This window comes from Alosa pseudoharengus, unplaced genomic scaffold (genome assembly GCF_046254945.1).
Source record: "Alosa pseudoharengus isolate Yale_2024_CS ecotype anadromous, Long Island Sound unplaced genomic scaffold, YU_APseudo_1.1 YU_APseudo_1.1_scf_4, whole genome shotgun sequence".
Taxonomy (NCBI): Eukaryota; Metazoa; Chordata; class Actinopteri; order Clupeiformes; family Clupeidae; genus Alosa; species Alosa pseudoharengus.
Genome location: NW_027468774.1, coordinates 27,928,325 through 27,940,079, shown reverse-complemented (window position 1 = coordinate 27,940,079; position 11,755 = coordinate 27,928,325). Strand labels below are relative to the sequence as shown.

Sequence of the window (11,755 nt, the reverse complement as noted above, 5' to 3'; positions counted from 1 at the left end):
TCTGACAGAACATCTGTGCCAGGGAGGAATTTCACCATCAATTTAGCACAATGGTCTCTCGCACTTTTTATTTCCAGAGTGAACCAGAGGACCAAGGTGGTGTGCAAATAGGGAAATCATGCAAATAAAACTCAACATATAAGTATCATACAGTGTAGGATGACATTCATGTCATGCCTTATCCAGGTCCAAAGAGATTTGACAGTTGAAGTCTAAGCAAGGGGTTGCATTTCACCATCATCTGATTTCAACATGAACAGCACGTTCTCATTTTAGTCATTTTATGAAAAAAGGTTGAACAAATTGCACTATTAGCTCCGTTGTGGTATTTATACAAATTAGCTATACATAATTACATTATGCCCTGTTTGCCCATGTTAACAATTTCAAAAAACTTGTAATACATTGTTTGTCTTGATTGAAGTAATCAACTCAGTAATTTTCATGGTGATGAAGGTTAATTTTTTTTCCCTATTTGCGTGAGAAAAATACTGTATAGGCACATGAATAGGGTTTATTTAGTTCTTTTTCTAAACTTTCCCCTATTGGGATTCTTCGGGGCTTTTTCCACTTACTCAGGACATATTAAGGATACAAAATCAGTTAAGTTTTCTTCTGTTGAAATTTGTTCAATGTTGACCCCTATTTTGGCTTAAAATGATGACTATTTTGTACTGGCTGGTAGAAATTTGTGTAGAAATCTGTAGGATGACGTAGGTCTTCTATATGCTGCAACTTGTCCTAAGAACGATGACTTGTTTACCTAGGTACATCCAACTTTGTAAGAAAAAACTTAACCAAGTAGCCCTAGTACTGTAAGTGCTTGAATCAATCAACTTGAAGCTTAGCACAACCAGCATAGACGTATGTGCAAATTTGGTAGAAGCGCCACCTTGCAGTAAAATAAACATGGCAAGCTAATCTTGGATCAAGAGGTAGGTGCTAGGCAGCTACAGGCTACACTTTGGGGGAATGAACATGGGGCTCAGCACATGCCGCCCCCCCCCCCCCCCCCACCAGCAGTACCTATAACTATTTAAGCTCCTACTTTGGGGTAGGATATTTTCCCTGTGCATAGGAACCATGGCTGATTTGCATGTCAAGGCAGCAGAAGCACCAGTTTTACTTTGGTTCGGAGCTTGAACCAGAAAATAGTGGTTTTTTCCTGCGAACCGGAATGGGCGTCACTTTACTGTTCAGAGGGGAGGTTAAAAGTGTGAGTTTACCATTCATATCAACTGTTGCCATGAGTAAACAAAACTAGTCAACTAGCATTACACTGCAGACGTTGACTAGCATTTTAAACAGATAATTTCTGCCGTTTTTACAGGGCAACTGTTCATATAATTTCCCCGTTTATGGATCTCATTAACTTTTGTTTTGCATGCAACACCCATTGTTGATGACGAATCCATGGTTCGGTTCTAAACTGGTGAAATGTGGGCTGGATCACTAGATAGCGCAAAGGTTCAAAGAATTCTGAACAGAAGGGTTCAAGAACGGTTTGTCGGTCGAAAAACACCTTGCTGTGAAGTCATCTCAGTCCCTAGTGTGTGCCTTATGTGAAAATAAGTATGTTTGTATGTATATATGTGTAAGCAGCCTCAGATAAGTAGCATGTTAACTTTAAGAGTGCATCTTAGACCCATATAAAATATAAGGATAAGCCTTACCGTAAATGTACCTGCTCAACAATATGTCTAACAAAACACCAGTCATCAAACTTATTTTTTACATATTTATTTGAGAAACGATTGAGAGCCTAGAATCTGAGCTTCTGGAAGAACCATTTGTTCTTGCCGGTCTTGTATCTGCAAAGAGAAAGACATTGGCCTTAGCATACACCTTTATGAATGGTCATGAGTCACACAAATCCTAAACCCATTATGGTGTCCCTATAGGCCATCCTAATAAAACAAAATCTGACATAATAAAAACACAATGGCATATTCCAAGGCTAGGATGTGTTCAAATACATTAATTAACATTAACAGTAACCAAGACAATAGGTGGCAGGTAGCATTGTTTCCTAATCATTTTCTGCTTTGGGTCAACCTACATCCCCTGATCTGTTTGACAGTTCATAGATAAGGAGTTCACTGTACAAGACAAAGGGTTAGTAGTATTTGAGTCACTGTCTCCAAACTGGGGTGTGTGACCTTATGAAGTGTCAAGCAAGTTGAAAAGGTTACCTACGTCAGCCGCAATACATCCGTATAAGAATGCAGACTACATGAATGGGTTAATGCAAGCTGTAAGGCTACTGAGCATACACTTCAATACGTATCATTTTTAGTGATTCTGCTGTGAAATGTATTCCAGCCAACAAATCACAGTTAAAGATATTTCGGCCTATTTAACATAAGACATGCAGAGGTCTGTAGGGTCACCCGGCCTATACCAACTTGCCACTGCAATACTCAAAACACATGTTGTAACATGACACAAATGAATGGCCAGATCTGCTGTGTTTTCAACTACTTAAACCTGTCCAGGTCTGACTACTTGCACAGTACACCAAAAAACAAAGTCAAAGCAAAAGACGCTACCGCATTATTGCCAAGGGGACACGCTCCACATGTTCTAAATGTAGCATTTCCAATCACAGTGTTCATGCCGACAGAGCTCATCCTGTCACAAATACAACACTACCAATTTTGCTACCCCCTTCACCCTAAAGTTTGAGCCCAGGGAATTGGCCTATATGGGTTCTTGTTATATATTACTGGCCATTCATATGCATGTGTGTCTTACCATTTTAGAGTATCTACACATTGTGGTCTCAGGTACCACCTCTGAACCACACCGACTTGGCTCAGACCGCTTAATTTAACTATACACCGCATTTATTCACATCATTAATGCCAAAAAACAATTTCTGGGTGAAACGAGTAAAGCAGACTCACCTCTCCTCAAACTTGACCTTAGCCTCGCGCCTGGCTTTGCGCTTCAGAGCAGGGTCCCTGAAGACGTCCTTGTTGACAACGGTTTTGTCCAGGGGAATGTCAACAGAGTACCTGAACAGGGCACAAGAGGTGTAAAGGGGTTTATATGGAGTAGGATATCTAAGCAAGGGAATACAGAATCAATTTTTCACGGTTTAAGGTGTGAACACAATTGCCCATTTGTCAGAGAAGCCCATACCTGGTTGGCATAAGGTGGTTGTAGTTGAACACCTTGACGAAAGCCTTGATTTTAGATCTCTTGGCAATCTTCTTCTTGCCCATGGTTGTGGTCACCTTGCGAGGGTAGCGGTCAATGCCAGAGACCAGAGCATGACTGTATGGGCGGTCAGCTGTACCATCATCAATGTTCTGTCGTGGAAGAGGGAACATGATATATAAAATCAGCACCCCAGAAACTCCAAATGCAGTCAACAATGCATAAGAGCATTCAAACACAAACCCTTATTAATAGACTTCAGACAACTTACCTTGACGATGACGGCTTTGCGTCCTGCGTAGCGTCCAGCCAGGACCATCACCACCTTCCCAGGTTTCATGAACTTGCCCATTGCTATTTGAATATCCCAAAGAGATGATTGTTTAGATACATTTCAGAGTGTTGATACATGTTCACAGTTCCCCAATCTAGATTTAAACCTGTATAGCCATACCTTCTTATCCACAATGACTGGAGAATAGACAACAACAGACTGTCACATAAAAACGTTTGATGACCTTCTACTAAGCTCCTTAACATTGGAACATTATGCATAGGATCTCATGCAAAAACAATGTATACACGAGACACATTTTCACTTGTCCCTGTTCCGACATCGGGCTAAATCAAGCTGACTGGACAGACGATGCTAACGATAACCAGAGCTGAACTTGTTTGGCAATAGAACACACTAGAGGGAACGACAAACAACATTCATAGAACTGCATGGACTCAAACGTTGTAGCTTATGGATAGTGGTGGATCGGTTAACATGACTTAAAGAAAAGACCACTTCCACAACAAGCCTGCCATGTTCAAATACTGAGACGTGATATCGAACAGCCCTGGGCAACATCTCCATTATCTAAGACTCTCAAGCATAAACTAACAAAAGTTACAAACATTTATATCAATGAACATGTCTTTAATACAAACGGGCCACTGAAAACAAGAAAAAGACGACTAAATTTAAAGATGGATAAAGATTTTTCCTTCGGAAACATTACTTACTGATGGTGTACTATGGCCGACGTTAACGGGAAAGGAAGTTGCTCGCGTTCGCGTGACCTTTCACACCAGAGAAATCCTCAACACAAGAGAAAAGTTTATGTCGCCACCTAATGTTTTGGAGTGGTAATGACAATGTTCAATTTCGACTTTTACGGCCAATCATATTATGGAAAAAATCCATAAAATTGGCGAGGGGGGTCAATCTTGTTGTGGCCTGTTGTAAAAATATCTATAGGGTGTCCCTTGTTAATGACAGGCAAATCAATTGAAAAGCAAATTGATGTAGGCCCTAAGTCTCGTCATTAAAGTATTAGTCTAATAGTGTACTGTACTACTGTAGACTGTAGGCTAAATTGAGAAATGTCCTGCAATTTGAAAAAAAAAAAACAAATGCTAAATGAATGAGGGGCTACAATGCTATTAAATTTTTCCATGAAAGATTATATATAATTTTTTTCCAGTAGCATACTTATTCTTTTAAATAAATTTTCAGGTGTTTTCAATGATTGGAAAATGTTTCTGGAATTCCAGGTCTTCCAGGATTTGTGGGAACAAAGGTTACTGACCGCCCCCGTACATCTATGAAACAGTGCCCATGAGGTAGGGCCTACATTGCTTTCAAATAATTCATTCAGATCAGACATCAGCCACGTTCCTGGTGGGTTTATTTGGTCTCTCTTACATGGGTAAAAATAAGATTTTACACTGAAGAGTAACAGCAGATCATGTGCACAATGTGTATAAGAGGAGTGCTATTAAACACTAAATTCATTAAGAACGCAAATGAGAAATAATTAACAACATAATCACATAGTCACTACAGATCTTGCTCTGAGATAAGTGTGTAACTGAATTACTGTCAGGTAAACATATATTTAAGTTTCCCAAAATAACTTCTAAAGTGATTCGCTGATAGATAAATAAATAAATAATACAAAACAAACATGCAGGACAAACACATAATTTCAGGAACCCCTACACAAATTACTTGAACAAATACAGTAAATGAATATCATTAAAGGATTAACTATAGACATGACTAATTTGCTACATAGATAAATCAAATATACCTGATTAGATTGGGAATAAATAATTTGGTACATTCAGAACTTCAGGATATGTGTGCATCCACTTTGACAACCATATTTTGCATGTGTAAAGATTACAGAACATATCACTCTTCATCAAACAATGTCACCTTGAAACGTTCCACAAAGCATTCCCCTTTGATAAAATGGAAGCTTAAGCATAGATTATACAAATATAGTTTTATCTTTTCATATGAACTAAAATGGCCTCTTTCTTTAAAAGGTCATAAGCAGCAGATTGACACTTGAGGGAGGATTCAAGCAGGCCTTTTGATCACTAAAAGCCACTGAGGTTTCAAAATGGTTTCCTCAACTTTGGTTGAGGATATGACATCAACTGCTTACAAAAATGAAGAAATCCAGCAATTTCAAATTGACATATATTAACAACATGATATAAGTAATTGGAAATAGTTGAAAATAATAGTGTAACGTTTGCAGCAGGTCTTTTCCTCCTTTTTTTCTACATTCAGGGGACAAAGGACTGAGCACTAGGAAACATGTTGACTTGGTCCCTTACTGTCTGGCAACTAATAATACCTGCAGTTTGATCTCCACAGGGACAATTTGACGAGACAGTAAAATGCCATGTCTTGGGTGACAGCTGCCATCACTTGCCGCGTGAACAATGACTTTTAACATCTGATACAACGTAATTTAATGTTTCTGTGTGGACAGTCCTGGTTTATCAGGATGTTTCCTCTGCTCTTTTCTTTCTAATAGGCACTCAAAAAGCATTCTTGAGTAGTCGCCCTGGTGAGACCACTCATAGACTAAAGCTGACAGAAATCCTGTATAAATACAAGAAACACATAAAATTAACAATGTAACAGTGTCAAGAGACTAACCTTGAGAGTATTTTGTGTTATCTACTGTATGAAGACCACACACTGTATAGTTGATAGCTGACTGATATGGAATCTCCATGAGGAGAAGGATAAAAATTGGCATTAACATTCAAATCATTGTCAATGGCATGCAGCAAAAAGTTTCAACACCCCAAAACTGCATAACAAAGCCTCATCTGATAATGATCTTGATATGCTCTCCATTAATAGTAGCAGTTTATAGGACATAAAGTACTACACACATGAATTCATGATGGACATCACTGACAACTTATTCAAGCATCTTAGTGTTGGTAACTTCGATTTGTCTAGACTGCTCTGTAGGGCACTCATGCAGAAATCACTGCAAAAACAGAGAAGTAACAACTTTCCAGCATTTTAAGGATGTTTGATTTTTCTGCAGGTAACATTAGATAACACAAGCTTTATCATAACAAATGTCCCTGCTAGGGAATAGCAATGCAGCATATTTATGACTCCCACTCGTTAGTTTGAATGGACCAACAGTGAAGGCCTATCGCCTGTGGTCTCCATACTGTCCTCTCTTCTTCACCTCTGCCTTTTTCTCCCTCACTCATTCTTTTCTTTTCTTCATCATTTCTTTAGTTGGAATAACACAGGAGCACATCGGTGGAAAGGACAGCAAGGCAAACGGGGAACTACAAGGAGATAGCGATAGAGATAAAGAGGGAGAGACAGAGAGAAAGAGTGAAGAGAGAGAGAGAGTGGGAGAGAAGGGCAAGAAAGCTGAAAGAGGCTCCGTCGTCTCCCCTATATCTCCTCCAACTTCAGAAGGCGTCCTTGATGTTCTTGAGCTGCCTCACGGCCAGATCGACGGGCAGGCTGAACTTGAGGTGGCTGAGGCGGCCGAGGATGCGCAGGGCGCCCTCGAAGCCGGTCTGGGCCATGTAGCTCCATGGCTGGTAGTGTGGCCCCACCAGCGCGCCCGACTTGCAGAGCAGGTTGAGCCAGGAGACCAGACGGCGCTCGTTGAGCGCCACGCACACCAGCGCCTTGAACTCGGAGTCGGCGCCACGCTTGTAGCGGCTGTGTTCGTGCAGCACCGAGTGCACGGCCCACAGCAGCGACTGCTTGGGCGTCACCGTCACCGGACCCCCGCCGCCCGCCCCGGCACCTCCTCCGCCGCCCACGGGCAGGCTGAAGGACTGCGAGAGCTGGCGCGCCGGCGACTCCACAAACGCCGGGCCGTCCTTGGAGTGGTAGTACTTGACGAAGAGCTCCCACGGGTGCATGTTCTTGGCCTGACCGGGTCCGTAGGGGAGCAAGCAGGCGATGGGCGCCAGCACCAGGCTCATGCCCTGCGAGGGCGCGTATAGGCCGTGGGCCAGCAGGTCACGTAGGGCCATGGCCAGGTCCTTGCGCACGGCAGTGGTCAGCTCGTCACGCGGCCCGCCGGGCGACAGGCACACTGTGTAGCTGACCATGTGCTGCTCCTCTTGGGAGACCGACTGGCGGCCGGCCGCCTGGATGCGCACACTCTCCACGGCCGCCTCCAGACGCTGCAGCAGGGGGCCGTAGTCCGGGTGGCTGGCCTCACTGCCCTGCGACCACAGGGTCTGGGGCACGTGGCCCGCTGCGCAGCCAAACTGGCTCACGGCAAAGATCTGCAGGACGGCCAAGGCACGCTGGATCAGCTGCAGGCCAGTTTCACGCATCCTCTGGGCCTGCTCGGGGTCCACTGCACACAGCAAACAACAAAATACATATGTTTGTTTTTTTTGGAATACCGGAATACACTCAACTATATCATGAATTTATCACAGGTTAAATAGCTAGAATGCATTGTATACATAAAAAGCAAGATTACATTATATTGCATTAAACTGCATAATAGATGCATTAAATATTACATTAACTAACATTAAATGGGGGATGGCTTTAATTCAGCATGGCTAGTATAAAGCATTGTGACTAGTACACACCCCAAACAACTCACCTTTCTTTCTCCCCCCTGGGCCTCTGGAGTTGGGTTGGGATGTCCCAGCCTGCTGGCTGTGCTGACCATCAGAGAGTAAAGGATTTCCCACCTCATCTATGCACACATGGAAGACCAAAATGTGTGTATGTGTATGTCACTTAATATGAAGTGGCTTAATACAATGCAACAATGCCAAATGAGAGTTTCACAAAAAAAAACACCAAACAGAACTGGATTCACGAGGAATCAATATAAAGATGGCAATATAGAGACAAGTGGGACCACAGATTGTAACAGTGAAAAATGAATTGGCAACACCATGCCCTCTCAGATAGCAGCTAACGTACCTTGGATGAAGTTGATGAACATCTCCAGATCTCGGATCTGGGTCTTGAGCTGGTCCACCAGCTGCTCTTTGACCCGGGCCGGGTTGACGATCTGGGCGATGGCGGCGTCTACTCTCTGCCTCAGCTCCTCTGGACTCAGCTGCCCAATGTCCTCATTGAGATTCACGTCCAGTTTTTTAATCAGCTCATCAATGATCACCTGCAGAGAATACACGTCATGAAGACACTGTTGAGATCACGTCCTCAAAAGCCAGGTACATGCTTGTACATGCATTATGTTTTTCACTAAAAAACAAAATGATTGAAAATATACAGCTGATGTTTTTTTTTATAAAAGTAAGAAACAGTGAGGAAAAACCTGTGAATCAACAAATTAATCCTCATCCTCCTTACACAGTCACTACCAACATTTCAGAGGCAAGGGATGCAAAGAACAGAACCACTTACCCTTTGCTTCTCCATCACCACAGACTGAGGCAGGGAATCATAGCTGCCTTCCTGGTAGGCAAAGCGCTCCAGGTCGTCCAGTTGGGTCTTCAGTTGCACTATCAGTTCCTTCTGCTTCTCTCTCTGGGCCTCTAAGCGCTCTCTCTTCTCCCGCTCACTCTGTGATCAAAGGAGCACATGGACACAAAAAACATTAGTTAATTGGATAGAATTAAACAGCTAATCAGACAAGAATCTGAGGAATGCAAAACAACTTGCTGAAGTTGAATATTTGTTTGATAGAAACCGTATAATGTATTCACAGGAAAGAGGATTTGTTTTAGGCTACAATGGCCTGATAGAGAGAGAGAGAGAGAGTGCAAGACAGAGGTGAAGACAGATCTTAGAGAAAATACTCACGAGTTCCTCCTGCACAGATGGCATGTACAGAGCACAGAAGGAAAAAGGAAACAATTTTACAGCAAATTCCCAGAAAAGAGATTTTTTTTATGAGTGCATGGGTGGAGACAAGAAAAACAATGGCACATTTTGTACCCTTCTGCAATCAGTTTACACTACTGATTCTCCACACAGTTTGATCATTAAAATCATAACGTAGCCTATCAGCATTCAGGAGTGTGTATGTGGAATAACTGAATAACCAAAGACATCAGGATAATGTAATCTGTCAGAGCTGAGAACACAGTGCGTGCATGAGCGAGCGGGGAGGCTTTTGATTGCTTCCCTGTTCATCTCTCTCGCTCTAACATAACTTTGCGTGCCTCTTTGATGTTATGCTGTTTATCCAGGGCCGGGACCGCCGTAACATTTAATTGAAGCAAATAGTGGATCATGTAAGCATGCATACTAAGCTACTCTCAATCGGCCTATTCCATCTTTGCATCCCTAAGTCTTTGACTGAGTAGCCTACGCTAATGGAGAAAATAAATATCAGGACTCACTGTGTTCTAAATAATGTTTTTGGACATCTAGGAAGACTTCATAGGCAACATGTAGGCGTACATCCAGACACATGACAGCTGTCGTTTGATAGTATGGGCTAGCTTACTCACTCACCGAGTTCTCCAGCAGTTGCGCATCCTTCGCCCGACAGCCAACAACATGCGGACAGCCTTTGAAAGCGAACTCCTCGAGATCCATGAGCATTCTCTCCTTCTCATCGCTCTGTGCATGAACGATCTGTTTCAGTCGAAACTGCACCTGTGCAAAATGTGATGTTAGGGCGAGAAGCGAGGAATTCGACAGTTCTCGCTCCTCTTCCAGTTTCCGCAGCCTGGCAGCCATCTCAGCTTCGCTGGCCGACAGCGAGCCTAACCTTTTGGGCTCCAGCAAGTCCCGTTTCCCTCGTTCATCCTCCGGGTTGGCCACAGCTCCAACCGGAGCCCATCGTTCTCCATGACCAACCACGGCAGCTTCGCTGTCCGATGTTGACAGCTCCTCTGACATTTGTCTCACAGCTGGACAGCGTCGCCGTCTCGAGATTTAGTTAAAAACCGGACCAGCAGTAGGCTAACCCGTAAAATAATCAACCCGTACTTTCAGCTTGTGCCCTTAACTAGGGCAATATTTTGATTCCGTTTGAATAATCTAAACCTGTAGTAGCAGGTGCAACGCCATCTTGAATCCTGCTTTGTGCGTCAATACTTTTAGATGAGCTACGTCAACACAACAGTAGATTTACTCAATCTGTAAGTATGTTTTGTGGGACATGGCAGGTCTTTCCCTTAATCCAGTTGGCATACAGCTCAGTGTTTTCCTAAACCAGGATGTCACGTAGAGCGTGATGACGCCAGCATTTCACATTTCCTTGGATACGCCAGGACCAACAAAACAGGCAAAGTAGGCTACAGAATGTTTGAGTTTAGGTAGCCTATAGGCTTCTTGGTTATGGTTATGGATTTGGCAGACGCCTTTGTCCAAAGCGACACACAAATACAAAACAACATAATATTTAAAATTGAACAGGGAACAGAATGTTGGTCAAATATAATAAGGAGAATAGTAATAATAAACAACAATAGATATCTATATGGCTCTAGATGAATGGATGAATGCAAGATGCTAGAATGCTACATGTTTATGTATTCAGCCGTAGTCTACTTATCATGCACGACGTCTTTGTTATTTTGGCATTTTCAAGTTAAAGTTCAAGTTTATTTATATAGCACATTATCATACAAAGAAAGTCACTCAATGTGCAGCTAATCTTCAGTGTCACGGTCGGTTACCCAGCTAACACATGACGTTGCAGCAATGTCGCCATAAAGTTGTCATTTGGTCACAGCGACATTACCTTCTGGCTACGTTGTTGCAACGTCACAGCTACTTTGCAAGACAATGTTGTCACTTGGTACCATTAGTGACATTGCAGCGACGTTGTGACCTGGTCAGCTGATGATGTTGCAATTTGATACCGTTAAGAACGGTGCCACAACATTGTGATTAGGTCAGCTGGTGACATTGCCATTTGGTGCCGTGGGAAACGTTTCCGCGACGTCTGCCAATGACGTTGCCATGTAGTATTGTGAGTGATGTTGCCACAACATCATGGTCAGGTCAGCTGATGACGTTGCCATTTAGTATCAGGAAATGTCCCCGCGACGTCAGCCAATGACGTTGACATGTAGTATTTGGAGTGATGTTGCCCCAACGTTGTAAACGGGTCAGCTGATGACGTTGCCATTTGGTGCTGTGGGAAATGTACCGGCGACGTCAGCCGATGATGTTGCCATGTAGTATTTGGAGTGATGTTGCCACAACATCGTGATTAGGTCAGCCGATGACGTTGCCATTTGATGCTGTGGGAAATGTACCGGCGACGTCAGCTGATGATGTTGCCATGTAGTATTTGGAGTGATGTTACCACAACATCTTGATTAGGTCAGCCGATGACGTTGCCATTTGGTGCTGTGG

General features: G+C 43.0%; 2 protein-coding genes across 2 annotated transcripts; both read right to left on the bottom strand.

The window, feature by feature from the left end:
* Positions 1-1,724: 1,724 nt before the first annotated feature.
* rpl27 (ribosomal protein L27) lies at positions 1,725-4,248 on the bottom strand. The gene is made up of 5 exons (XM_076265729.1): positions 4,174-4,248; positions 3,434-3,516; positions 3,145-3,314; positions 2,907-3,017; positions 1,725-1,811 (listed from the first exon to the last, which is right to left on the bottom strand). The coding sequence occupies exons 2-5, from the start codon at positions 3,512-3,514 to the stop codon at positions 1,763-1,765; spliced, it is 411 nt and encodes a 136-aa protein (XP_076121844.1). The 5' UTR covers positions 3,515-3,516; positions 4,174-4,248; the 3' UTR covers positions 1,725-1,762.
* A 573-nt stretch (positions 4,249-4,821) lies between these two features.
* On the bottom strand, positions 4,822-10,578 carry rundc1 (RUN domain containing 1). Its single transcript, XM_076265728.1, has 5 exons — positions 9,899-10,578; positions 8,843-9,001; positions 8,396-8,594; positions 8,067-8,162; positions 4,822-7,808 (listed from the first exon to the last, which is right to left on the bottom strand). Exons 1-5 carry the CDS (start codon positions 10,286-10,288, stop codon positions 6,898-6,900), a joined length of 1,755 nt encoding a protein of 584 aa, XP_076121843.1. The 5' UTR covers positions 10,289-10,578; the 3' UTR covers positions 4,822-6,897.
* Positions 10,579-11,755: the final 1,177 nt, after the last annotated feature.

Excerpts from the sequence above, each read along its gene's own strand:
- rpl27 (XM_076265729.1), bottom strand. The coding sequence starts at position 3,514 with ATGGGCAAGTTCATGAAACCTGGGAAGGTGGTGATGGTCCTGGCTGGA. Across the intron at positions 3,018-3,144 it reads AACCACCTTATGCCAACCAG|GTACTCTGTTGACATTCCCC; the intron begins GTATGGGCTTCT and ends TGCCCTGTTCAG. Across the intron at positions 1,812-2,906 it reads AAGGTCAAGTTTGAGGAGAG|ATACAAGACCGGCAAGAACA; the intron begins GTGAGTCTGCTT and ends TTCTCTTTGCAG.
- rundc1 (XM_076265728.1), bottom strand. The coding sequence starts at position 10,288 with ATGTCAGAGGAGCTGTCAACATCGGACAGCGAAGCTGCCGTGGTTGGT. Across the intron at positions 9,002-9,898 it reads CGCAACTGCTGGAGAACTCG|AGTGAGCGGGAGAAGAGAGA; the intron begins GTGAGTGAGTAA and ends CTTTGATCACAG. Across the intron at positions 8,595-8,842 it reads TGGTGATGGAGAAGCAAAGG|GTGATCATTGATGAGCTGAT; the intron begins GTAAGTGGTTCT and ends TATTCTCTGCAG.